The sequence below is a fragment of the Perognathus longimembris genome, chromosome 18 (assembly GCF_023159225.1).
Source record: "Perognathus longimembris pacificus isolate PPM17 chromosome 18, ASM2315922v1, whole genome shotgun sequence".
Taxonomy (NCBI): Eukaryota; Metazoa; Chordata; class Mammalia; order Rodentia; family Heteromyidae; genus Perognathus; species Perognathus longimembris.
In genome coordinates this window covers 804,267-829,649 of record NC_063178.1, presented here as the reverse complement: position 1 = coordinate 829,649, position 25,383 = coordinate 804,267, and the positions used below count along the sequence as shown (strand labels likewise).

The 25,383-nt window shown below is 55.6% G+C and overlaps 1 protein-coding gene across 9 annotated transcripts in view; it reads left to right on the top strand.

Annotated features, from left to right (window-relative positions):
- Ttc13 (tetratricopeptide repeat domain 13) overlaps positions 1 to 22,701 on the top strand; it is a 46,695-nt gene extending 23,994 nt beyond the window's left edge. For 4 of the 9 annotated variants that reach the window (XM_048367428.1, XM_048367425.1, XM_048367423.1 and 1 more), the window contains 16 exons: positions 93 to 203; positions 2,496 to 2,578; positions 4,140 to 4,281; positions 5,213 to 5,387; positions 6,953 to 7,109; positions 9,893 to 10,023; positions 11,373 to 11,505; positions 12,211 to 12,303; positions 13,896 to 13,979; positions 14,822 to 14,906; positions 15,645 to 15,754; positions 17,891 to 18,026; positions 18,620 to 18,699; positions 20,515 to 20,593; positions 20,711 to 20,790; positions 21,859 to 22,701. In XM_048367428.1, coding sequence (XP_048223385.1) covers positions 93 to 203; positions 2,496 to 2,578; positions 4,140 to 4,281; positions 5,213 to 5,387; positions 6,953 to 7,109; positions 9,893 to 10,023; positions 11,373 to 11,505; positions 12,211 to 12,303; positions 13,896 to 13,979; positions 14,822 to 14,906; positions 15,645 to 15,754; positions 17,891 to 18,026; positions 18,620 to 18,699; positions 20,515 to 20,593; positions 20,711 to 20,790; positions 21,859 to 21,973 — 1,794 coding nt within the window. In that variant the 3' untranslated portion in view covers positions 21,974 to 22,701. Of the gene's footprint in view, positions 1 to 92; positions 204 to 2,495; positions 2,579 to 4,139; positions 4,282 to 5,212; positions 5,388 to 6,952; positions 7,110 to 9,892; positions 10,024 to 11,372; positions 11,506 to 12,210; positions 12,304 to 13,895; positions 13,980 to 14,186; positions 14,727 to 14,821; positions 14,907 to 15,644; positions 15,755 to 16,886; positions 16,943 to 17,890; positions 18,027 to 18,619; positions 18,700 to 20,514; positions 20,594 to 20,710; positions 20,791 to 21,858 lie in introns of those variants that run through there. The other 5 variants (XM_048367429.1, XM_048367427.1, XM_048367424.1 and 2 more) reach the window with 3 other exon arrangements.
- Positions 22,702 to 25,383: the final 2,682 nt, after the last annotated feature.

Here is a 25,383-nt window from a genome sequence, read left to right as displayed (position 1 = left end):
GACGACTTGGGATTTTTCCTCTTCTAGTCAAAGCAGGAAGTGCTCCAGTATCTCACTAATGGATACGGTTTTATCTCCCCTCGTCTCTATAGGACTACGCAACGGCCCACGAGGACTTCCAGCAGTCCCTGGAGCTGAACAGGAACCAGCCCACAGCCATGCTGTACAAAGGCCTCACTTTCTTCCACAGAGGACTTCTGAAGGTGCAAGTCGGCAGCACATGTGCCCAGCGGTGGTTCTGCCTCGGGGTGGGGGCTGGGATGCAGTACTGTGCGAGGCGGCCGCTCGCGGTCTAACTAGCTTCCTTTAGAAAGGAGTCTGGCTATTTATTGAGCCCCTGCTGTCTGCTGGGTCCTGGGGGCAGGTACAGACAGAGGAGGAAGGTTAGTAGGAAGGGGGGATCAGCTTGTAAAGCTCATGGGGTAGAGATGGAGAGGTGCGGGTGAGTGAGAGCACAGGCAGGTGTGAGCACAGCGTGACCGTGAGGAGATGGGAGTGTGCAGGGGGGCTGGGCGGGATGCGGGCTGGCCCTGGCCTGGAGCAAGTACCGAGTACGAGATCCACCAGGCAGTTGTTGTTGGCACCAATCCGCGCCTTACCATCGGTTCAGAGACTATGGCCAGGCAAGGAGGGAAAGAGATTCTCGCTGAGAGACACTGGCATGGTCCCCAGCTGGGGCTGAGAGACTTGAGTAAGTGTCGGAGGCGTCTCGGGAGCAGGGTCCCGTCGAGTCTGGTGGGATGACAGAGGCTTGAGGTGATAGGGCTGACCTGAAACCTGGAGTAACTGAATATAAGTTTGAGTGTTACAATTATAACAGCTTCTAAACTCTGGTGATGACTCCATGATAGAGGGCTGCACCCACACCCGTGAGACTAGTTTCTTATAGTTTGACATTTAAAAATGTAGGGAGCACTTGTTCACCTCTATACCTGGGTAACAACCATGGTAACGGACAGTAAAAAATGATCCTAGTCATAGACTATAGAAAGAACCATAATAGTAGTAGAAATGCCATGGTAACTGTTGGGTTGGTTTACTTATGATCGAGTACTGGATTGTTTTAGCCCGCTCAAGCACCTGGTGCCTGATGATGGAACCAATGGAGCCACCCAAGGAAAGACAGGTTGGGCTGAGGGCTAAGCACAGCGAGCTGCAGTGCTGGCTTGAACTCAGGACCTGAGCACTGTCCCTGAGCATCTTCTGCTCCAGGCTGGCACTCTACCACTTGAGCCACAGCTTCACTTCCAACAGATAAGAGTCTCATGGGCTTTTCTGCCCTTGGATGGCTTTGAACTGTGACCCTCAGATCTCAGCCTCCTGAGTAGCTAGGATTACAGGTGTAAGCCACTGCACCTGGCTACTATAGTTGTACACATTCCAAACCCCCTTTCCACTAAAAGCCACACTGGGAAATACTTTGCAAGTTTTATGTACCATCATATAAGTACTCAAAAAAAGAAAACAACAAAAAGGCCCACCTGCAGGCCTGTGGCAGGCACTGGGGCCTCAGGGCAGCCCCTGAGCCTGCCCTGTGGGCAGCTGCTGGTGGGCTTTGCAGGTTCCTTCCGCCTGTTCCCTCTGTTCCTGTCATCTTCCCTCCTTCACCCTAGGGGAGAAAGCTACAGTCTGTCTCATGGAGGAGAACAATGTTATTCTGTTAATAATAAGTATTTGGTTATTGTATGAGTATTTTTAAAAGTAAACAGGTGGGGGCTGGGGATATAGCCTAGTGGCAAGAGTGCCTGCCTTGGATACACGAGGCCCTAGGTTCGATTCCCCAGCACCACATATACAGAAAACGGCCAGAAGCGGCGCTGTGGCTCAAGTGGCAGAGTGCTAGCCTTGAGCGGGAAGAAGCCAGGGACAGTGCTCAGGCCCTGAGTCCAAGGCCCACGACTGGCCAAAAAAAAAAAAAAAAGTAAACAGGTGGAAGCAAGTGATTTCACTCTTAGATACTATAAAAGCGGGGTTTAGGAACTGGACTGAGGGTTTTATTTTCTCTGTCACTGTTTCCTTTGCTCCCAGGTCAAGCGATGCCCTCAGGCAGCCAGTTTAGGAAGGATCCTCTTCTTGGCTTCTTTCATGTACTTTTTGTCTCTTTTGTTGACTCAATTTTAAGTACTGCTAGTTAGGGTCATTTGTAATTAGCTCACATAGCCATCAAGTCACTTTGTGGTTCATCAGTCCTCTATGAAGTGGGAAATGGCATTGATATAAAAGTGAAATCGTTGGCACACAGACACTCAGTGAGGCAGTTAAAACGGAGTGTGTTTTCTCATCTGAAGGAGAGACATCCAGCTGTTGTGTTTTACAATAATAGTTATTCACTACTAAAATCACATTCTCCTGACGCATTTATTGCATTTTCTGTCTCTTTTTTAAAGTCTTCCTATTTAAAAGAAACTCTGCCAGAGGCCAGGCATAATATATATTTAAGATATATTTAACCATGAGAGTCATGGAGTGTGTTAATTTTCTGCATATTCACACAGGAAGCCATTGAAGCCTTCAAAGAAGCTCTGAAGCAGAAAGTTGATTTTATTGATGCCTACAAGAGTCTGGGGCAGGCCTACAGGTGCGTGAGCTGGGGTGGACAGGAAGGCGCGAGGTGAAGGAGAGTCTGGGGCAGGCCTGCGGGTGCGTGAGCTGGGGTGGACAGGAAGCCGCGAGGTGAAGGAGAGTCTGGGGCAGGCCTGCGGGTGCGTGAGCTGGGGTGGACAGGAAGGCGCGAGGTGAAGGAGAGTCTGGGGCAGGCCTGCGGGTGCGTGAGCTGGGGTGGACAGGAAGGCGCGAGGTGAAGGAGAGTCTGGGGCAGGCCTGCGGGTGCGTGAGCTGGGGTGGACAGGAAGGCGCGAGGTGAAGGAGAGTCTGGGGCAGGCCTGCGGGTGCGTGAGCTGGGGTGGACAGGAAGGCGCGAGGTGAAGGAGAGTCTGGGGCAGGCCTGCGGGTGCGTGAGCTGGGGTGGACAGGAAGGCGCGAGGTGAAGGAGAGTCTGGGGCAGGCCTGCGGGTGCGTGAGCTGGGGTGGACAGGAAGGCGCGAGGTGAAGGAGAGTCTGGGGCAGGCCTGCGGGTGCGTGAGCTGGGGTGGACAGGAAGGCGCGAGGTGAAGGAGAGTCTGGGGCAGGCCTGCGGGTGCGTGAGCTGGGGTGGACAGGAAGGCGCGAGGTGAAGAGTCTGGGGCAGGCCTGTGGGTGCGTGAGCTGGGGTGGACAGGAAGGCGCGAGGTGAAGAAGAGTCTGGGGCAGGCCTGCGGGTGCGTGAGCTGGGGTGGAAGGGGAAGGCGCGAGGTGAAGGAGAGTCTGGGGCAGGCCTGCGGGTGCGTGAGCTGGGGTGGACGGGGAAGGCGCGAGGTGAAGAGTCTGGGGCAGGCCTGCGGGTGTTGGTGGTAGACCGGGAAGGTGAGAGATTATATCCCGGAGGAAGCTACGATGACCTTGGATGCCCTGAGGCTCCTTCCTGTCCCTCAGAACTGTTGGGAATATAATCTGAAAACTGATACATTGGTGATTAAAAAATGTAAGCAGAGGTTACGTTTCTTGGCATTTTTTATTAAATAAATATTAAATATTGATACAGATTTTGGAAGCTATGTCATTCCTTGTAAATTTTTTAGTGTGTAACAGAAAATTAGTAACAACAATTTCCATTCTGAAGTATACTCCTTTTGTGCAGAATTTCAAATTATTTAATGACTTATTACATGTTTGATGAAGTAACTTCAGTGACAAAAAATAGAATTTTGTGTATGACTTTGATTCAGAATGATAAACCTATATGTGATTGTAATCTCTGTACTTTTCTCCAAAGGAAAAATGTGTTGTTTTTTTCCTATACACTAAAAGTTACCCAGCATTTTAGAGGCTAGAGCTCATTTTGAATTGAGAGAACAGTCTGAAAAAAAAATTTGCTCTTGGAAATCACTGAAGGTAATTTTCCCTAGAGAAATTCAAGAGCTGTGAGTTTGTCCTCCAGCCTGGCTGGGTTGGTGGTGGCGAGTGGACTAGGATGAGGAACAGCACAGGTGTGCGTGAGGAAGACACCCGAGGCGGTCAGGGTCCCTGTGTCCTGAGCCGAGGATCGCCAGTTCTGCGTGTCGTCTGTAGAATCCACACACCCACTGTTGTTCAATCCCCAGAGAGCTGGGCAACTTTGAAGCTGCCACCGAGAGCTTTCAGAAGGCCCTGCTCCTCAACCAGAACCACGTGCAGACCCTGCAGCTCCGGGGGCTGATGCTCTACCACCACGGCAGCCTTCACGAGGCGCTCAAGAACTTCAAGGTGGGCCTCGGGGCGGGAAGCGCTTGTTCAGGGAGCGTCTCCACGGCAGGAGGGCTCTGTTTGGGGTGGGCCTCCATGGGGGGAGGCTCCATTCAGGGTGGGCCTCAGGGCGGGTCTCCGTGGGGGAGGCTCTCTTCGGGGTGGGCCTCCATGGGGGGAGGCTCTGTTCACGGTGGGCCTCCATGGGGGGAGGCTCTGTTCACGGTGGGCCTCCATGGGGGAGGCTCTGTTCATGGTGGGCCTCCGTGGGGGGAGGCTCTGTTCACGGTGGGCCTCCATGGGGGAGGCTCTGTTCATGGTGGGCCTCCGTGGGGGGAGGCTCTGTTCACGGTGGGCCTCCATGGGGGGAGGCTCTGTTCACGGTGGGCCTCCATGGGGGAGGCTCTGTTCATGGTGGGCCTCCATGGGGGGAGGCTCTGTTCATGGTGGGCCTCCATGGGGGGAGGCTCTGTTCACGGTGGGCCTCCATGGGGGAGGCTCTGTTCATGGTGGGCCTCCGTGGGGGGAGGCTCTGTTCACGGTGGGCCTCCATGGGGGAGGCTCTGTTCATGGTGGGCCTCCGTGGGGGGAGGCTCTGTTCACGGTGGGCCTCCGTGGGGGAGGCTGTGTTCATGGTGGGCCTCCGTTGGGGGAGGCTCTGTTCACGGTGGGCCTCCGTGGGGGGAGGCTGTGTTCATGGTGGGCCTCCGTGGGGGGAGGCTGTGTTCATGGTGGGCCTCCGTTGGGGGAGGCTCTGTTCACGGTGGGCCTCCGTGGGGGGAGGCTCTGTCATGCAGCCTTGAGTGACTCAAGAAGCGGCTCTAGGTGCAGTGTGTGCTGCAGGAAAAGAAGGCCGGTGGGCTGCCCCGTCTGGCAGACCAGCAGGCCTGCGTGTGGCTTTGCGTAAAGACTTGTGAAGGTGTCTAAGACGACCATGTGCTTGCGTGCCCAGCGCTGCCTTCAGCTGGAGCCATACAATGACGTGTGCCAGTACATGAAAGGACTCAGCCACGTTGCCATGGGACAGTTCTACGAAGGGATTAAAGCGCAAACCAAAGTGATGCTGAATGATCCTCTCCCTGGCCAGAAGGCGAGCCCAGAGTATCTGAAGGTGAAATACCTCCGAGGTAAGTCAGAAGATGGCGGACTCCTGGATCTTCCTGGGCAAAGCTGCGTACGAATGCACTGGACTCGTGTGTTCCATGGGAGACGTCTTCAGGGGCTGGGCAGCCTGGCACCAGCTGCCTCTGCTGCTGGATGCGGCGAACCCCAGCCTTCTAATGACCTGCCTTTCCTACGGGCTTTCTAAAATTGAAACAGACTTTACTGAGTACGAAGATAGATTTTGAACTAAATGTGACCATCATTTGGGATAGTCCAGATGCCCAAGGCAGTTGTCTGTGTGAAGTTTTATTGTGGAGCGGAGGTGTAGCTTTGACCTGTCACTCCTTTGTGTCAGAATCCCATGTGTCCTAGGGAAGCATGGCTGGGTGAGGTAGGAAGAGAATACGTTAGCCTTTTATCTGCCTGTGTGAAGATGTTTTGTTGTCCACATAGTTGTGGCTCTCGTCATTAGCCAACAAGATCATCATTACTGTCCCAATAGACAAGAATAGCAGGCTACGGACATAATTTTAAATGTGTAATAGTCATATTGAAAAGTGAGTTCAGGCATACCGATTTTAGCTCCCTTGGTGTCTTTCATTGTTTATTTCATTTTGGTTCTATTTGAAATTTGAAGCAGGCTCTCCTATGGCCCAAGGTAGCTTCAAACTCACTACATAGCCCAGGCTAAATTTGAACTTGTGATCTTCATGGGTCAGCCTCCGGGATGTTGGGATTATCGGCATGTGCCACCTACTTGGCTAGAATTAATTTTACTGGTAAATTGTATTCAGGGTATCCAGACTATTACTTCAGCATATAATTAATATAGAAATACTACCCATTAGGGTTTTTTTTTTTGGTTTTTGTTGGTCCTGGCCCTTGAACTCAGGGCTGGGCTCTGACCCTGAGCATCTCTGTGCTCAAGGCTTTCCTGTGGGCAGGGCAGGTGCCCGCGGCTGTGGGTTCTCCTGCTGCTTTCACAGAGATAAGAGCAGTCAGTCAACCACGGAATCGAGCACCTCAAGTGTGACTCTTAATTCACACTCTCACCTCAGCTCTGTCTGACACTGGTTCTGGGTTCTCAGACTCTGGAATTTAGTAAATTGTTCATGGGAAAGTGGCTAAAATTTTCCCAAATCCACATGGATGGACTGTTTTGCACTTCCTCCACACACCCCAATCTGGTGTGAGGTGCTCCCTGTCACGTAATAGTAGTGACTAACTTCAGGGTCTCCTTTTAGAATACGTGTAGCGAGGTAAGTTTGTTCCCTAGTGTTTGTATGTTAGCTAGCTAGGAAAAGTGTTCCCTATTTCTCAGCTGTCTTGGTGTCTTACACCTCTAATCTCAGCTCCTTGGAGGTGAAAGGTTGGAAGAATACATGAAGGCCAGCCCAGGTAAATGGCTGTCAAGATCCCACCTGAACACATGCAGTGCTGGGGGCGGGGGCAGCCACATGGGAAGTCGGCCCAAATATAAACATGAGTCCCTATTCCAGAAATAAAAGCAAAAATGCCTGGGGCGTGGCTCAAGTGGAGGAATGGCTGCCCCCAAGCCTGGAGTTGAAACCCTCCCTTCTGTCTGCAGAGTATTCTCGGTATCTTCATGCACACCTCGATACACCGCTCACTGAGTACAACGTGGACATGGACCTGCCAGGGAGCTTTAAAGACCACTGGGCCAAAACCCTGCCTTTCCTCCTGGAAGACTACGAGGAGCAGCCGGGCCTGCAGCCTCACATAAAGTAAGTGCTCCAGAGCGGCGGCTCTCCTCCTCCAGACCTGGGTGGAAGCTCATCCCCATACTCCTTCCCTGTTTGTGTGCAACGTTTGTATTCATAGATGTAAAAAGCATGAAGGGGAAAAAGTGAAAAAAAACTCTAAAGCCCACCAGAAAGCAGAAGAGGGAATAGGAAGGTGAAGAAGTTTCAAAAATAGGACAGCTAAGCCGTGCGCAGGTGGGTCACGCCTGTCATCCTAGCTACTCAGGAGACTGAGATCGGAGGATCATGGTTCAAGGCCAGCGCAGGCAGGAAAGTCCACGATAACCCTTATCTCCATTTAACCACCAGAAAACTGGAAGTGGCACTGTGGCTCAAGTGTTAGAGCACTAGCCTTGAGCTGAAGAGCTCAGGGAGTGTGCCTAGTCCCAAAGTTCAAGCCCCATGACTGGGGGGGAAAAAAAAATAGGATACCAACTCTCATAGACTGTTATTCCCTCCATGTACACCCGTGTCCCGAACCCTCACAGACTTGTTATCCCCTCCATGTATACCAGCGTCCCGAACCCTCACAGACTTGTTATCACCTCCACATATACCAGTGATACCAACCCTCACAGACTTGTTATCCCCTCCATGTATACCAGCGTCCCGAACCCTCACAGACTTGTTATCCCCTCCATGTATACCAGCGTCCCGAACCCTCACAGACTTGTTATCCCCTCCATGTATACCAGCGTCCCGAACCCTCACAGACTTGTTATCACCTCCACGTATACCAGTGATACCAACCCTCACAGACTGTTATCCCCTCCACGTATACCAGTGATACCAACCCTCACAGACTGTTATCCCCTCCATGTACACCAGTGATACCAACCCTCACAGACTTGTTATCCCCTCCATGTATACCAGCGTCCCGAACCCTCACAGACTTGTTATCACCTCCACGTATACCAGTGATACCAACCCTCACAGACTGTTATCCCCTCCACATATACCAGTGATACCAACCCTCACAGACTGTTATCCCTTCCACGTATACCAGTGATACCAACCCTCACAGACTGTTATCCCCTCCACGTATACCAGTGATACCAACCCTCACAGACTGTTATCCCCTCCACGTATACCAGTGATACCAACCCTCACAGACTGTTATCCCCTCCACGTATACCAGTGATACCAACCCTCACAGACTGTTATCCCCTCCACGTATACCAGTGATACCAACCCTCACAGACTGTTATCCCCTCCACGTATACCAGTGATACCAACCCTCACAGACTGTTATCACCTCCACGTATACCAGTGATACCAACCCTCACAGACTGTTATCTCCTCCACGTATACCAGTGATACCAACCCTCACAGACTGTTATCCCCTCCACATATACCAGTGATACCAACCCTCACAGACTGTTATCCCCTCCACGTACACCAGTGATACCAACCCTCACAGACTGTTATCTCCTCCGTGTACACCAGTGATACCAACCCTCACAGACTGTTATCTCCTCCATGTATACCAGCGTCCTGAACCCTCACAGACTGTTATCCCCTCCACGTACACCAGTGATACCAACCCTCACAGACTGTTATCTCCTCCACGTATACCAGTGATACCAACCCTCACAGACTGTTATCTCCTCCATGTATACCAGTGATACCAACCCTCACAGACTGTTATCTCCTCCATGTATACCGGTGATACCAACCCTCACAGACTGTTATCCCCTCCACGTACACCAGTGATACCAACCCTCACAGACTGTTATCCCCTCCATGTATACCAGTGATACCAACCCTCACAGACTGTTATCCCCTCTATACATACCGGGGATAAAGGGGGTGACAGGCATCAAGATACATTGTATTCCTAAACTGCTTTGTTAAGAGGCAACTCCTTTGTTCAAGTAAAGATTATAAAAATACTCTGTAGACTATAAAATAATACAAGAATTGGACTCTTTGTTATGAAGCATCCCAGATGTCAAGCATGTTGGCAGTCAAATACAGTGGCTGCATGCTTGTTCCCAGATCACGCAGGCAGCTCTCCCAGGCCGGGGCCGGGGCTGGGGTCAGGGAGAACAGAACAGACCCCTGACCCTCCCACAGGCTGGGGTCAGAGAGAACAGAACAGACCCCTGGTGCTCTCCCAGGCCAGGGCCGGGGTCGGGGCTGGGGTCAGGGAGAACAGACCCCTGACACTCTCATAGGCTGAGGTCAGGGAGAACAGACCCCTGGTGCTCTCCCAGGCCAGGGCCGGGGTCGGGGCTGGGGTCAGGGAGAACAGACCCCTGACACTCTCATAGGCTGAGGTCAGGGAGAACAGACCCCTGGTGCTCTCCCAGGCCAGGGCCGGGGTCGGGGCTGGGGTCAGGGAGAACAGACCCCTGACACTCTCATAGGTTGAGGTCAGGGAGAACAAACCCCTGGTGCTCTCCCAGGCCGGGGTCGGGGCTGGGGTCAGGGAGGACAGACCCCTGACGCTCTCACAAGTGCTGGAGTGGGGTGGGGGATGGGGGTGAGCAATCCTCTGGGATTTGATTGCTTATTGAGAAAATCAGTGCACACAGCCGGTTTTGTGGAGAAGTGTGTGAGGAAACACTAGTGAGCGCCTGTGGAATTGCACTCGCGGCTGGTGTTAGAGCCGGCGCTGGGGGCTGCCGCACAGGCTCCCCCCTCTTGCTCTGTGTGGTGGGTGCCCCGGCCCTGGAGGCAGGATCTCGCGGCCATGGCGTTTCCCGTGGAGGAGGCCGTCGACTGGTTTGAGGAGGTGCTGACTGTGCACAGTGCTCTTGCAGGGATGTGCTGCACCAGAATTTCGACAGCTACAAGCCTGAAGTCCAGGAACTGATCTGTGCAGCTGATCGTTTGGGATCGCTGATGCAGTATGAAACGCCCGGATTCCTGCCCAACAAGAGAATACACAGAGGTAGCCTACAAACTGTCTAGTAGTGGGGAGATCCCTGGCTAAAGAGCGGGGGGTAGTTAAACCATGTCTGCTTTGTTTTTCTTTCATATGGGCGGTTGAATTCAGGGCCTTTCCATGTGAGCCGTGCCTCCAGCCCTTTCCCTCTTGGGTTTGGAATAGGGTCTTGTTTTTTTGCCTGGGCCAGCCCTGTGCCTCGGTCCTCTTACTTACACTTCCTCATAGCTCAGATGGTAGGTGCATGCTGCCACACCAGCTTGTTGATTGTAGTAGAGTTTCCATTACTTTCTGCCTGGGCTTGCCCAAACTGCCATCTTCCAATCTCTGCCTCTGCGTTGCTGGGATGACAAGCGTGAACCACTTTGGCTTTCTGCCTTTGCGATCGTACCCACAGGAGTGGAATCGAGAGGTGCTAGGCATTGAGGAGTTTGAGGGTCCTTTTTTTTTTTTGCCAGTCCTGGGGCTTGGACTCAGGGCCTGAGCACCGTCCCTGGCTTCTCTTTGCTCAAGGCTAGCACTCTGCCACTTGAGCCACAGCGCCCCTTCTGGCCATTTTCTATTTATGTGGTACTGGGGAATCAAACCCAGGCCTTCACGTATACAAGGCAAACACTCTTGCTACTAGGCCGTATTCCCGGCCCCTGAGGGTCCTTTTTTAAAGCTGGCTGTGGAGAGCTCGAACAGCTATGGCCCAACAAAGATCTCTGGGGCCCCTAGGGGAAGTTGGGGGGTGGCGGAAAAAGGCTGAAACTGCAAAGTTTACATATATTTAGTCCCAGGGAGATGAGGTACTAACCAGATAAGGAGACAGCTCTACAAAGTTTGAATGAGACGGCAGCACATACCAAATGTAAGCAAAAGTGACAGCTAAGGGGCTCATGACCTGGTTTAACCATTTGCAGAAAGGGGTGGGGGTGAACTTTCTCTTTTTTTTTTTTTTGGCCAGTCCTGGGCCTTGGACTCAGGGCCTGAGCACTGTCCCTGGCTTCTTCCCGCTCAAGGCTAGCACTCTGCCACTTGAGCCACAGCGCCGCTTCTGGCCGTTTTCTGTATATGTGGTGCTGGGGAATCGAACCTAGGGCCTTGTGTATCCGAGGCAGGCACTCTTGCCACTAGGCTATATCCCCAGCCCTGAACTTTCTCTTTAATCCCAGACTTTCTCTGTAGAATTAGAGCTCAAGTCCTCACACAGCTGTCAGCTGATGGGAGGAGGAGGAGGAATGGACCCCTGGTGACTTGAGTAGGCGCACAGCTTTCTGTAGCTGGTGAGGGAGTGGTGGCTGGGCGCAGGTGGGTGGGGGCCCGTGGCATGCTCTGCTGAGCCCTGTCTCTCTCGGTGCTTTTCCCCACAGCCATGGGCCTGGCCGCGCTGGAAGTCATGCAGGCCGTGCAGCGCACGTGGACCAACTCAAAGGTGCGCGTGAGCGGGAAGACGAGGTTGATGCAGTGGCGGGACGTGTTCGACATCGCGGTCAAGTGGAGGAGGTACTGGGCGATGGGCGGCGTCTGCACTCCGTTTCGCTTTCTGACCACGATAAGCCCCCTGGGAACGCTCAGATCTGATTCTTGGGAATGCGCTGGTGTATAGACTGCAGAGTCCTGCTCACCTGTGACCAGCAGGCCGCCCCGGAGACAGGCCCACGCAGGCTCCGCCAGTAAATCATGGCTGGCTTCCTACCTGGTGTAGCCACAATGTCAGTGTACAGTGTGCAGGCTCACATGCTATTTTTATTTATTTATTTATTTGCCAGTCCTGGGCCTTGAGCTCAGAGCCTGAGCACTGTCCCTGGCTTCTTTTTGCTCAAGGCTAGCACTCTGCCACTTGAGCCACAGTGCCACTTCTGGCCGTTTTCTGTATATGTGGTGCTGGGTAATCGAACCCTGGGCTTCACGTATACGAGGCAAGCGCTCTTGCCACTAGGCCCCACATGCTGTTTTTTTTTTTTTTTCCACTCAGGGCCTCAGGCTTGCTAGACAGGTGCTCTGTCAATTGGGCCACACCTCTGTTCCTTTTGCTCTCTTTATCCTTCAGCTAAGGTCTTGCAGATAAGGCCTGGGGCTGCAGTCCTCTTCCTGGGCCTTGGCTGAGGACTCCACTTCTGTGGAGACTCACGGACATTACATTTTAAGTGCTCTAAACAGCCCTGGGCTTGGTTAGCCTCAGACTTGACAAGCTGTGCTGTTTTGCAGGATTGCCGACCCCGACCAGCCTGTGCTGTGGCTGGATCAGATGCCCGCACGGAGCCTCAGTCGAGGCTTTAACAACCACATCAACTTAATCAGGTAGGACGCGCTCCTGTCTTCAGAGGAGTGTGTTCTCGGGGGGGCTTGGCTGGAAACGTAGCTTAGCTCTGCACCCACGCAGCGGCCCTGCCTCCTGCTCTTCCAGCCTAGCTCAGGCAGGACAGCACGCTCCAAGAGAACCTGATGCAGGGTGGGTGAGGATGGAGCTTGGCCTAGGGTGTGAAATAGCTCAGGAACTCACTGATGGAGAGTGCTGTGCTTACATACTCCTCCTGTGGCGGGGAGCCCCCCCCCCCCCAAACACAGGTCGGTCACAGGGTCATTCCCCAAGAGAGCCCAGTTCTGCGGGTTGGTCACCTGGCCTAAAGCTTGCCCCTTTCCCCGTCCACCAGCTCACCACCCTCCAAAGTGGTGCCACGCACAGGAGAGTAGTTAGACTCAGTCACTAGTGGTAACCGAGGGCCACTGTCTGCCAGTTGTTTGTTGTGCTGCAGGTGGAGATGTAGCAGCAGTATCATAGGGGGCACAGGCCCTGACCACAGGGAGCTCCCGGGTAGGAAGGCGGAGCCAGACACAGCCAGCACGTAGAGTGCTAAGTGCCAGGGAGCACGCAGAAGGATGCACCGGAGGGGTGGCTGGTCCTTGTTCAGGGAACTCCTAGGACCCACGGGTGAATTCTTCATAGCCAGAACACTGACAGGCTCACTGTGGCTGGTGGCAACGGAGAGAGGGTCAGGAATGTGGCCATAAAGACAGAAGCCAACATATGCGCAACTCCATATTCTGTGTTCAGAGGCCGTTCCTGGGGCAGCTGTGAGCAGAGCAGTGGTGTGGGCAGATGTGTGTGCTTGCAGGCACATGGGGTGGCAGAGGGAAGGGGCAGAGGTGCCAAGGGCTGGCCGCCTTTGGGGCAGGGAAGCGGTCTGGAAGCCGAGGCCAGTGACAAGCCTTGGGAGCCCTGTGGCAGGGAGTCAGCGAGGAAGAGATGGGTTCAGAATGGGGAGCCAGGAGCTCTGGCAGTGGGTGCAAAGTGAAGGGAAGGTGGCGTTGAGGACCGTCCAGCGTGTCCAGCCTAGGGAAGGTGATGTCGAGGACCGTCCAGCGTAGGTTTGTTACTGGTGGCTAACTCCTACTAGCCAGGAGCAGAAATAAGAACCTGTGTGAGGTGGGGCTGGGAGGAGTGGTGGGAGGGCCAGGTACCCCGTGGCAGATGCAGTGGGGAGGCTGGGAGCACGGAAGCATCTGGGAGTAGCTGCACATGCTCTGTGAGTCTGCCCGTGCTGAACACGAGGATCTGGAGGGAGTCAGCACTTGGAGGGGCAGAGGAAGGAGGGCGGCCCGAGGGCAAGAGGAGAGCTAGGGCCACACGACTGCTGGTCCAGAGCGGCGCCCCGTGGGGTCTGCGGGGTCCGCGGGGACAGCCGGCTGCGGGGGCAGCGGGCCAGGGATATTTGCAAGCTCTGGACAGTTTTCCTTCTGTGTAACTGAAATTAAATGCTGTTTGGGTCCTGTCGTTTGGCTCTGGTTTTTAATTGGCTGAGACAGTCTTTCTGCCCTCCATCTGTAGCCTTTGTTCCTCAGCCTCCTCCTGCACACAGCTACTAACTAACTTCTTTATTTTTTCCTTTCAGGGGTCAGGTGATTAACATGAGATATCTGGAATATTTTGAGAAAATACTTCATTTTATTAAAGACAGGATTCTTGTTTACCATGGGTAAGCTTGCAGCGTTCCACTCCACAGTAATGGATAGATTCGTACAGGTTACATTTGTTGTATCTGTGAGCGTGAGTAGCTGAGCGAGGTCAGATGTTCACAAGAGTGCGTCCAAGCGTCCAGCCTGCCCTCCTCGCTCCCCACCTCCTCACCGGCTGCACCGGCGTCTGGGCTGACGGCTGTGACCTTTCTGGTCTCCTTTTCCAGCTTATCTGTTAGGGAGCTCGGCCTGGAAAAGCGAGAGGCCGCTGGCAGGATTCTCGCATCTGAGCGGCTTGAGGCTTGTCATTGCGGTTGGAATGTGAGGAATCAAAGCTTTAGAGTTACGTGCACCCCGTCCGTGGAGACGCTGGTGCTGGCTGTCCATCCGTGCCTACTTCACTCCCTCAGTGCCTGCGGTCTGTCCGTGCTACTTTTCCCTGCTCCACCCTCTGGGTGGACCACCTCTTCTTTAATTCTCTGGAGTCAGCCGCCTCACAGTTTACAACTTGAGTTGTGGCGGAACAGTTGTCCTTTGGTGTTCTCAGGGGCTCCAGGACCCCGGCAGACGGCAGAATGCCCAGTGTTCAGGCTCCTCCCATGAAGGGCGCTGCGCCTCTCAGTTTCCTGAACTCATTCGCCTGTGCGGTGTAAATTGTGGTTTTCCTTGTCAGGGAATGAATGGTGAGGAGGAGTCTAGACGTTGGAGGGCACCGTTTTGGTATGCGTTGTGATGTGGATCGGTCAGGTCGGCGGGGTGGAGCGGGGCAGACCGGAGGAGACAGCACCTCCCGCACTGAGGACAGTCGGTATCAACTAAATAAAGCTCATGACTGCCCTCTCTCCTCTCCTCCTCCTTGTAGCGCCAACAACCCCAAGGGATTGCTGGAAGTTAGAGAAGCTCTGGAGAAGGTTCACAAGGTGGAAGATCTTCTTCCCATTATGAAAGTAAGTTTATCACTAGAAAAAAGCGCATAATTATGACATAGGCATGTGCATGCATGTTAACCTGTGTGTTTTGAACTTGATGAAGCATGGTATGTAAAATCGCTCATATAAACACAATCTGTAATGTAGTGGAGCACTGACTGGCATCAGACTCATCCGAACTGGGCTTCTGGCCGAGGTCTTCTGGCCCACGGCCACTGCACACCTAAGCTGGACACAGGAAACCAGGCACTTAAAGACTGGTTCCTGAGGGAAGGGAGCCCAGCTCCCGCTGGATGGCAGGACGGGCGTGTGGCACTGGGCACTGAGGGACGGGCAGGCCCACGGCCAGGGGTGTCGTCCTCGTTGGCCTGGGCACCTGGCACTGAGAGCTGGCAGGCCCAGCCGGGTGGCCACTTACTGCTGAGTGGGGTGGAGGGTCAGCTGAGCTGAGCTCTGGAGCGTGGTCGCCCCAGGTGAGCAGATCCTGGAGGGCCGCTCTCGAGGCCGGGGAGGGGGGAAGACACCCCGGGCTGGCCAGCGAGGCCTGTGGACCGACCCGGGCCTCTGCTGTCTGTGCGGGCGCTCCGGGAGTGGGACTCGGCTGTGCAGCTGACGTGGGCCTGGGGACAGGAGAGGAGGCCGCAGGGCGCTGTCTCTTGTGTGATTTTCACGACTGAACCACGGTGAAGTCAGCGCCACGAGCTGAGCCGCACGTGGGGTTCACACAAGTAACGGATTTATTTTCACCCTCCAAAGCAGTTTAATACCAAAACGAAGGATGGGTTCACTGTGAACACCAAAGTTCCCAGCCTCAAAGATCAAGGGAAGGACTACGACGGGTTCACAATCACCATCACGGGAGACAAGTGAGTTCCCGTGCGCGCTGCGGAGGCACTGGGGGGGGGGAATGGGGGGGGAATGCGTGCTCGGGCTGCGGGAGGGGGGGACACGTGCTTGGGCGCGGGCTGCTGGGGGTGGAGGGATGCATGTCGAGCGCAGGCACGGGGCTGGGGGGGCGCCGCGTGCTTGAGCGCGGGCACGGGGTGCGAGGAGGGACGCGTGCTCGGGTGCGGGCTGCTGGGGGGCGCAGGGGGGGTCGGATACTGGGGGCGTGGGGGGGAATGCAGGCGCGGGCTGCTGGGGGGCGTGGGGGGGATGCATGCGCAGGCACGGGCTGCTGGGGGGCGTGGGGGGATGCATGCGCAGGCGCGGGCTGCTGGGGGGCGTGGGGGGATGCAGGCGCAGGCCGGGGCTCCGGGGCCGCGGGCAGGGCACCGCCTTCCCTTCTCGCTGAGACGGAAGGTGCCTGGGTCTGTGTGCGGCCGCCCCGCACTCCGAGACCCGGGAGGCTCTGAAGTGTGGAAGGAATGGCGAGGGCCGCGCAGGGGTTGCAGGCCGGTGTAGGGCGATGGAGCTCAGGCATCAAAAGAGTAGAAAATGTGAGCCACGCTGATGACAAGGTGGAGGTAGAAAGTGTCCTCTTTAAAGACAGGTCCCAGTACGTACATATGTTGCAAGGCTTTTCCGCCTACCATGACATTCTCTTACAGGCTAAATTTAGCAACCAGGATTCTATTGTATAGGTGTAGAATTTCTACTACTTATTGGTCACTAACCATCCAGCATACTTCCTATTGTTTATTTGCAGATAAGTAATGCAGTGTGCATTGTATTTGTCACATTTCATTTACTCTGAAATCCCCCGGATTTCCCTATCCCTGGGGTTTGGGTGGCAGTAACTTGGAACTGCCTCTGTCAGATGGGTCACATCCTGTCCATAGACTGGGACTTGGACGGGCTTGGGAGGGCGTGGCGGGGCACACTTTCCCCAGCCCGCACTTCCTGCTTCCCCTCCGCTGCAGGAAGACATCCCTTCTAGTTCCACGTCAAGACTTAAACACTTGAATACCAACTGAGCAGATTTTGTGGGTTTTCCTTATCTTTGAGGTTTACGTCTCCTGCCCATGCTACTTAGCAAAGTCCTTTCCCAGTCAACAGGATTTCCCAGCAGCAATTCATGCCCAGTTAAGCCTCCCACATCTCCCCCACTCAGGGTTTCTGGCTCCTCAGATCAGATGCCTGGGCAGCAGTAGCGTCTCCCCCAGCTGTGGGGTCTTTCAGATGCCTGCCCACTTTGTTGCTTGCTCTGGGCCTCAGGCCTGCTGACAGCCAGCGCCCACCTCCCACTGCCGGGACATTCCCAGCCCAGGTCTCCTGTCCCTCTGTATTCACGACACAGACCGGCTCCCGTCCACCCCCACGGCCTCACACAGCATTCCCTGCTTCGCCTGGACCTCTTTCCCGCTGGGACCTGGAGCACATGTCCCCAAGATCACCTCTGGAGCCCGGACCATGTGTCTCCGGGCTCACCGGCCCCTGCCAGTGTGTGCCCTTGCTGCCCCATCCCACCTGCCCGCTGCTCTTGGGAGCCGCCTCTGGCCCTTCCTCACGTCTCTACCATGCCGAGCTGTGTTGCACCCAAGCCTGCTGGCATAATTAGCTTCCACCAAAGCAGCAACTATGCTTTTCTATATAGGCTCTGGGAACCGATGGCATTGGATGTAAGCACTGACTGGATGGAGTTAGTGACTTCATGAGCCTCCGTGCATCTTCCCCACACAGCCCCTGCTGACCTCAGTCCTAGGCCCCGACTCCCGAGTCATCAGAGAAGGGACTGAGGAAACAGTGACCGAGCCTGTGAGCACACCTGGCGTTTTGATCTCTCAACTCTGGGTGTGGCAGCTGCTCTGTGCACTAACGTAAGCTCTTAAAGTGAGCACTAGAGGTCAGACCTACTGTGAGCAGATGTGCCTTGCTTGCTTAGAGGGGAGCAGCATCACCTGCACGGTCAGTGCATTTCCAAGAAGGTGGCTTAGAACCAGATGGACCGGCCTCCCTCCCTCCCTCTCTCCCACTTCCTCCCTTCCTTCCTTGTTTTTTGGCCAGTGTGTTTCTCTGCACTGGCTAGTACATGCCTTTGATACTCCTGCTTATACTTTCAGAGTTGGCAATATCCTGTTCTCTGTAGAAACTCAAACCACAGAAGAAAGGACACAGCTGTATCATGCTGAGATAGATGCACTTTATAAAGATCTGACGGCCAAAGGCAAAGTATTGATTCTCTCATCAGAATTTGGGGTAGGTTTCATGTGTCCCCCACTCGTCCTACAAATGTCTTGTGAATACTTTAAAGCCTCTACCCCTTGATGAGATGTCCTATGGTGGAAACAAGCTTGAATTGTCCTGTAAGTGCTTCTCGTCTTTTTTTTTCCAAAGCAAAAATACAAATTCATTATTTTTTTCCCAAAACGAAAACTTAAGTTTTTTTTTTTTTCTTTTTCTTCTGCCATTCTTATGGGCAGACAGTTTCCTGAGCTTGGCGACTGTAAGGAGGGGGTGATCGCTTTATAGTTCATACTGTTAGTGCTAAGCAGCGTTATGCTTAAGTCCAGGCTTTGATAAGGTGGAAATGAAAAAGTCGGTTCACAGCGAAGATGGCCTGGGCCTCTCCTTATTTTTTCTCATTTTCTTCCCTCCTTCCCGGGTGCCGCTTCTGATCTAAGTTCAGCTCTGTATCCTTTTGTGAGAAAAAGAGCTGTCACAGAAGGCAGTGTGGGTCCTGACGGGAGAGGGCCGCCTGTCCCACCGTCTGGGGTGCTGGGTCTGTCTCCCAGGGGAGCGCTGGCTTCTGGCCTCACTGTGAGTCCACAAACCTTGTCCTTTTCTTCTAGGAGGCTGATGCTGTCTGCAACTTGATCTTATCTCTAGTTTACTACTTTTATAATTTAATGCCCCTCTCTCGAGGATCTAGGTAAGTGATATCCTGCCGTGAAGATTGCTAAACTCGACCATGTATTGTTTTGGCTGTGCTTCTTGTTGTGAATATTGGTACAAAAGTACACCAAGAGCTAGTGGCTCACTCCTATATATAGTACCAGCACTTGGGAGGGAGAGGCAGAGGATGGCGAGCTCCAGGCCAGCCTGGGCTACGTAGTGAGACCCTGTCGTCATCCCTCTCCCTGCCTGCACCCCCCAAAAGCAAAATAGGACACCACTAAAATTGATGGGGAGCCTTGTGCTCTAAAACCTACACCCAAAATGGCACCCTTGCCCTTGCCTCCTGACTGCCATTAGGAGAGGTAGTGTTCAGACGCTGGTTAGAGGAGCACAGGGCGCTGAGCCGTGTGTGTGTGTGTGTGTGTGCGCGTGCGTGTGCGTGCGTGCGCGCACGCGTGTGTGTGTCGGTCCGTCTCTCTGTCCTCACCCCTCCTCCCCATGAATTAGTCCCCAGATAGGGGACACTTTGGGTCACCGACTTTGCCGTGGTACGGTCACGCCAGGTCTGGCTGCTCTGGAGACGGGTGTCTGGGGCTCCAGTGGCCTGCCACCCGGCGCTCATACATCCCTGACCTTGAGATGATGTGGCTGAAATAACCCGTGAAAAGAACGCTCTCCTGAGTGGCCTCATCTTTGCTGCAGTATTTAAAAGGCATTGAGACAACACAAAAATAGGAAATAACAAATGGACGCCTAGGACCTGTGAGGGCCCCTGCCACCGCGTGGGCACCCAGCAGCCTTGGGCTGGGCCTGGGGGGGGGGGGCAGGCGGGGGCCTGGGCCTGGGCCTGGGCCTGGGGGGGGGCAGGCGGGGGCCTGGGCCTGGGGGGGGGCAGGTGGGGCCCTGGGCCTGGGGGGGGGGCAGGCGGGGGCCTGGGCCTGGGGGGGGGCAGGCGGGGGCCTGGGCCTGGGGGGGGGGCAGGCGGGGGCCTGGGCCTGGGCCTGGGGGAGGGCAGGCGGGGGCCTGGGCCTGGGGGGGGAGGGCAGGCGGGGGCCTGGGCCTGGGGGGGGGCAGGCGGGGGCCTGGGCCTGGGGGGGGGCAGGCGGGGGCCTGGGCCTGGGGGGGGCAGGCGGGGGCCTGGGCCTGGGGGGGGCAGGTGGGGGCCTGGTCCTGGGTCTGGGGGGGGCAGGCGGGGGCCTGGGCCTGGGCCTGGGGGAGGGCAGCCGTGGGCTGGGCCTGGGGGGGGGCAGGCGGGGGCCTGGGCCTGGGGGGGCGGCGGGGGCCTGGGCCTGGGGGGGGGCAGGCGGGGGCCTGGGCCTGGGGGAGGGCAGCCGTGGGCTGGGCCTGGGGGGGGGCAGGCGGGGGCCTGGGCCTGGGGGAGGGCAGCCGTGGGCTGGGCCTGGGGGGGGCAGGCGGGGGCCTGGGCCTGGGGGGGGGCGGCGGGGGCCTGGGCCTGGGGGGGGGGGGCAGGCGGGGGCCTGGGCCTGGGGGGGGGCAGGCGGGGGCCTGGGCCTGGGGGGGGGCAGGCGGGGGCCTGGGCCTGGGGGGGGGGCAGGCGGGGGCCTGGGCCTCCCCAGGACAACAGCAAGAACAACAATAAACTAGTAATACTTTTTTTTTTTCTCAAAAAGATAAATGTTGTTGGAGACTTTTACCTTAAATTGGTAATTTTTTAGTGGCAAAGTAGAAAATATTTTAAAACAACATAAAAATCTTACAGGTAACTAGACATTTAATGTTAATCCAAAGACTCCTCCCGTGGAATTTGATCGCACACAGTGCTGAGTCTGGGTAAACGTTGCGTACTGTCTGTGGACCGGGACCGACGACGCGTGTTCTGTTTGCACAGTGTCATCGCCTACTCCGTCATCGTGGGCGCGCTCATGGCCAGTGGCAAGGAGGTGGCGGGCAGGATCCCCAAGGGGAAGGTAGGTGGGCCCCTGGGAGGGCGCGTGTGGGGCCGTGCGGGCCGTGCGGGCCGTGGCGATGGCGGTGGCGACGTCGTCTTCTGTGTGAATCACGGGGCTGACCGCGCGCTCTTTCAGCTAGTTGACTTTGAAGCGATGACAGCGCCCGGTTCCGAGGCCTTCAGCAAAGTTGCCAAAAGCTGGATGAACTTGAAAAGGTGAGCGCCGGCGGGGCTGGCGGCGGGAGATGGGGTGCCTCTGACGCGCGTGCGCGCCCTCCCGTCCCTGGCATTCCGCTCGTCCGGGGTGCGGCGTGGATGGAAAGCGGCTCCGGGCGCGGGTCCTGGTGCGGGCAGGGCGTCCCAGCGGCCCCGAGCTCCAGCTCTGCGCTGCTCCCCGGGAGGCCTTCTTGCCGCGCTCTGGTGTCAGGGAGGAGGCACTGTATTGTGGCCCAGGAAGGGCTGACGAGGGCACCGTGGGCACGCGGGATTGCCAGGCCATCCTGCCGCGCCGCTCGCCCTGTTTCCCAGCTCCCCGCGCCGGCAGCACTGCGATGGCGCAGGACTGAACTTGATAGGAAGCAAAGAGCGGCGAGCGCTGCCGCATGCCCCATCCTTGCCCTCCCTGCGTGTGTCTCCAGCCCCCGCGGGCTTGCCTTGCGTGTCTTCCCGCCCCTCACCCCGCAGGAGCCCCTCACGATCCCCGGACTAGTGGTGCTGTGTCTAGAACGCAGGAGCTTGTCTCTGATAGCCGCCATCTCCCAGTTTACTCCCATGAATTTTTCTTTGGGGTTTCTAGTTTAACCACGTTCTAGTGGTACGATCCCAAGGTCAAAAGTTGTACTTGGATCTACAGCAAGTCTTTCAGCGGTTTTCTAGTCCAGCAGTGCCCTTCCCGGTGCATCTGAGCATGTGTTTTCCCACTCGGGGTGTGTGGTGGTCTGAGTGAAGGCCTCTGTCCAGGCCGTGCAGGTGAGGGAGGTGAGCCTAGAGAAGCAGCTCGGCGGGGCGGGGCGGGGCGGGGCGGGGCGGCGCTGTCCCGTGTGAGCCGGCCAGGGACACGCACAGGCACCTGGTCCTCTTGTGTGCTTTCCCAAAGCCCCAGGGAGGCTCTGAGCAGCTCTGGTCCCCAGCCTCTGCTGGGTGGTAGCAACCACGCCTGCTGCCTTTCCCCTGGGGTCCTGTGCATGCAGGCGAAGGGTATGCTCACGGGAATGAGGGGCACAGGCTCTGCCCGACACGGTCAGCAGCCATAGCGCCCAGACCTTCTCCACGTTTGTCTTTCAGCATCTCACCGTCTTACAAGACTCTCCCATCTGTGTCGGAGACGTTCCCCACGTTGAGGTCCGTCATCGAGGTGCTAAACACGGACTCTGCCCCGCGCTGCGTCAGGAAGCTCTAGTTGGCCGTGGAGTCAGACGGGAAGGAAGGCCCGGGCCTTGTGCTCATTAAGTTATTTTTTAAAACATGAAATTATTAAGAAATTAGGTCCTTTATTACTTTTGATACCAATTTTTGATAGGAATTGAATACTTGAAATCACTTTCCTAACTTTTCCAAACCGTAATGGAAATCATGAAAACGGGTTTTTGGGGGAGAGCTGCTTGAGCGAGAAGGGAAGGAAGTGTGCGAGCTTGCTGTGCAGAGCACACGACGCCTTCCTTCCAGTTGAACGTTTACTTCAGAAACCAAAAATCAGTAACCGAGGTGAGCAAAGGAGCCCAAGAGCAAACCGAGTGTCCGCCTCCCCAGGCTTGCTTTCCGTGTGCCCTCCTGGGCTGCTTCAGCTCACAGCCCGCACGCGCGGGCTCTCCGTCTCGAGAACTGCGAGGCCCCGGGCGTCCGTGTGCCACAGCTCACGGCCAGGATCGCTGGTTCTGCACAAACAGTATTCGCCATTGTCCTAACACTGAATTGCCGAATCGTGTGTTTGTCGTCTTTGTTGGAAAAAAATAAACCAAAGTGATTTCTGTAAATCACTGATTTGGGCACTGGATTATCTATGTTTATATCTTATGAGCAAATGTTGCCTTCAGGCATAAGAACATTTAAAAAGTTGCTCATTCTTTTTTTCAGACAGGGTGAATGGCAGTCCGTGAAAGGTTCATTAAACTTGCCAGTTCCAAGTCACCTTCAGTCTTTGGTCCCTGTTTTTGTTGAGTTACGCGAACGGCTCAGTACGTGGTGTCTGGTTTTCCTGTCAGGTGAGTGAGCGACCCGCCGGCCAGCTCCAGGCCGGTTCGGGGGCGGTACGGACGCCCTGCCCTGTCGAGACACCACGTCACACACCGCTGCGTGATGTCTGCGTGGGCTGCTGCGCTCCATCCTGTGTGACCACCCTGGCTTGGCCTTTGCACGTCACAGAGGAGCTCGGGGAAATGGCGGGAGCCAGTGACAACCATGGTGAAGCTGGCGGCCTGTTTGTGTTGGGGACAAGGCACCGAGCCACACCCTCAGCCCAAGCCAGAGCCTTCCACATCTGGTCTCACGTGTGACACCAGTCCTGTGTGCGGAGAGACCACTTCCGCCCCCAGCCTGGCCAGTGCCGGCCATGGGGCCTGCTCAGGTGGGCTCTGAGGACGGAGGGAAGCAAGCGGAGAACTGGACAGATTAAAACAAAGTAGAAACAAGTGTTTGCACTGGCCCATGTCTAACATGGCACTGGAGCAGGTCTCCATGAGCCTGCTTAACAGAAAACTTCAGTGCTGCTGAGCTGTGCCTCCGTTTCTGTTTTGGTGATGCAATTGTCTGCGAGTTAGAGCTGCTTTGTGCTCTTTTCTCACCCTCCTTCCATACTTGGCTTCTCTCTCTTGCACTTATTCACTTTGGCTCTATCAAAAAATATTTGAGCTGGGCACTGGTGGCTTATGCCCATAATCCTAGCTACTAAGGAGGCTGAGATCTGAGGACCGTGATTCAAAGCCAGCCCAGGCAGGAAAGTCCAGGAGACTCATCTCCCATTAAATCCTGGAAAACTAGAAGCAGTGCTATGGCTTCAAGTGGTAGAATGTTAACCTTGAGCAAAAAAGCAGCTCAGGAACAGCACCTAGGACCTGAGTTCAAGCCCCATGCTACACACACACACACACACACACTGTAAGCCCCATGCTACACATACACTGTAAGCCCCATGCTACACACACACACACTTTAGCTACTCCGGAGGCGCGCCTAGGACCTGAGTTCAAGCCCCATGCTACACACACACACACACACACACACACACACACACACACACACACACTCTCTCACACTGTAGCTACTCCGGAGGCTGAGGCCTGAACCAACAGAGGCAGAAAAATCTCCAGTTAACCAGCAAAAGCCAGATATGGAGATGTGGCTCCAGTAGTTCAGTACCAGCCATGAGCAAAAAAGCTGATGAAGAGACCCAGAGCTCAATAGAAAAAATAGGCAATGTCTGAAACATAAAACCAGTAGTGATGCTGAGAGCCCATGGGTCCCAGGCAGAGAACTGGGTGCTGGGGACAGACAGATCCAGCTGCCCAGTCCAGGCGCAGGCCCCCCCCCGCCCAATCTGCCTAGTCCAGGCCACAGAGCCATAGAGCATCAACTTAAATAGGGAATGCTAATACTAAAAGGTAAAATTTCCAAGCTTTGGCTTTCTAAGGCCAAGCTGTTCCCTGGTGGTTGCTACATTGCCCTGTGTCCCTGTAGAATGCTGATAACATTCCTGATAGTAGTATCTTTCATTGCGGAGTGGGCCACATTCTCAGTGTTCTAAACACCGGATTCTGGGTGGATGGGTGGGAAGAGGATGAGCTCCCTGCACATTTCACAGCCTTTGCAGGTTATGTCTGCGTCTGCGTCTGCATGAAGACCCACAGACACTTAGGCCACCATTGACAGTTCTATTTTTCTAAATGACAGTGATCACCTGAGATGAGACTCCTTACAATCTGGTTAAAAGCAGCCAGTCAGGCGGTAAGTGGAGTGGCCTGTGTCAGTTGTTTTGTAGTCTGAAGAGTTGGTTCTGGGCATTAGTCTCCACTTAAGTTGGTGCCATAGGGGCCCGGTGTCCACTTCTCGCCTGTCCTTATTCTAGTGGTATTGTCGAGGTTTAAGTGACCCCCGGAGGCTGTTTAGCAGTGGCTAGCATTACAGCTAGGCAGGCCTGGTGTCTGGCTTAAGCTCCCAGCAGGATTTCTGGGGCTTGAATTCAGGTCATCATGCCTGTTGGGCCATCACTCAGTCGAGCCCCACCCCACCCCTTTTTTGCTCTTGTTTTTCAGGGGAGGTCTCCCACCTGCCCCTCTGCCCCCCCCCCCCCACTCAACTGCCCCTCTGGATCTGTTGGTCGCTAAGGGGCTGCCCTCCAAACCAGGCTCCTGCCTGCCTCCTGACTAGCTGAACTACGGGTCGGGGTCACCGTGTCCGGCAGCAGGTGCTGCGGGTGCCAGGCGGCCCCTGCCCGGGCCGCCGGTCAGCGCCCTCGCCTCTGCCGGGACCCAAGGCCGCAGACCTGGGAGGCGGAAAGAGGCAAGCGGGAAGCTGGGAGGGGGACGCAGGCCGGAGGGAAGCCGGGGAGGGGAAAGCAGGCCACGTGGAAAGAAGCTTCCTTTGTCCCCGGAGGCCACCGGATTCGCGGCTGTTCTTCCCGGAGTGGGCGTGGACCTGAGGCCTCGGCCCCTCGAGCCGGGACCGGGCGGGCCGAGGAGGCCGTGGAGGAGGACGGGGCTCTGCCGTGGAAGGGGCGGGGCGGGGCGGGCCGTCCAGGGCAGCGCTCCAGGCACAGGGCGATTGGGGGCGGGGCTTAGGCACTTGGAGGTTGGGATCCGGGGGCGGGGCCTCTGC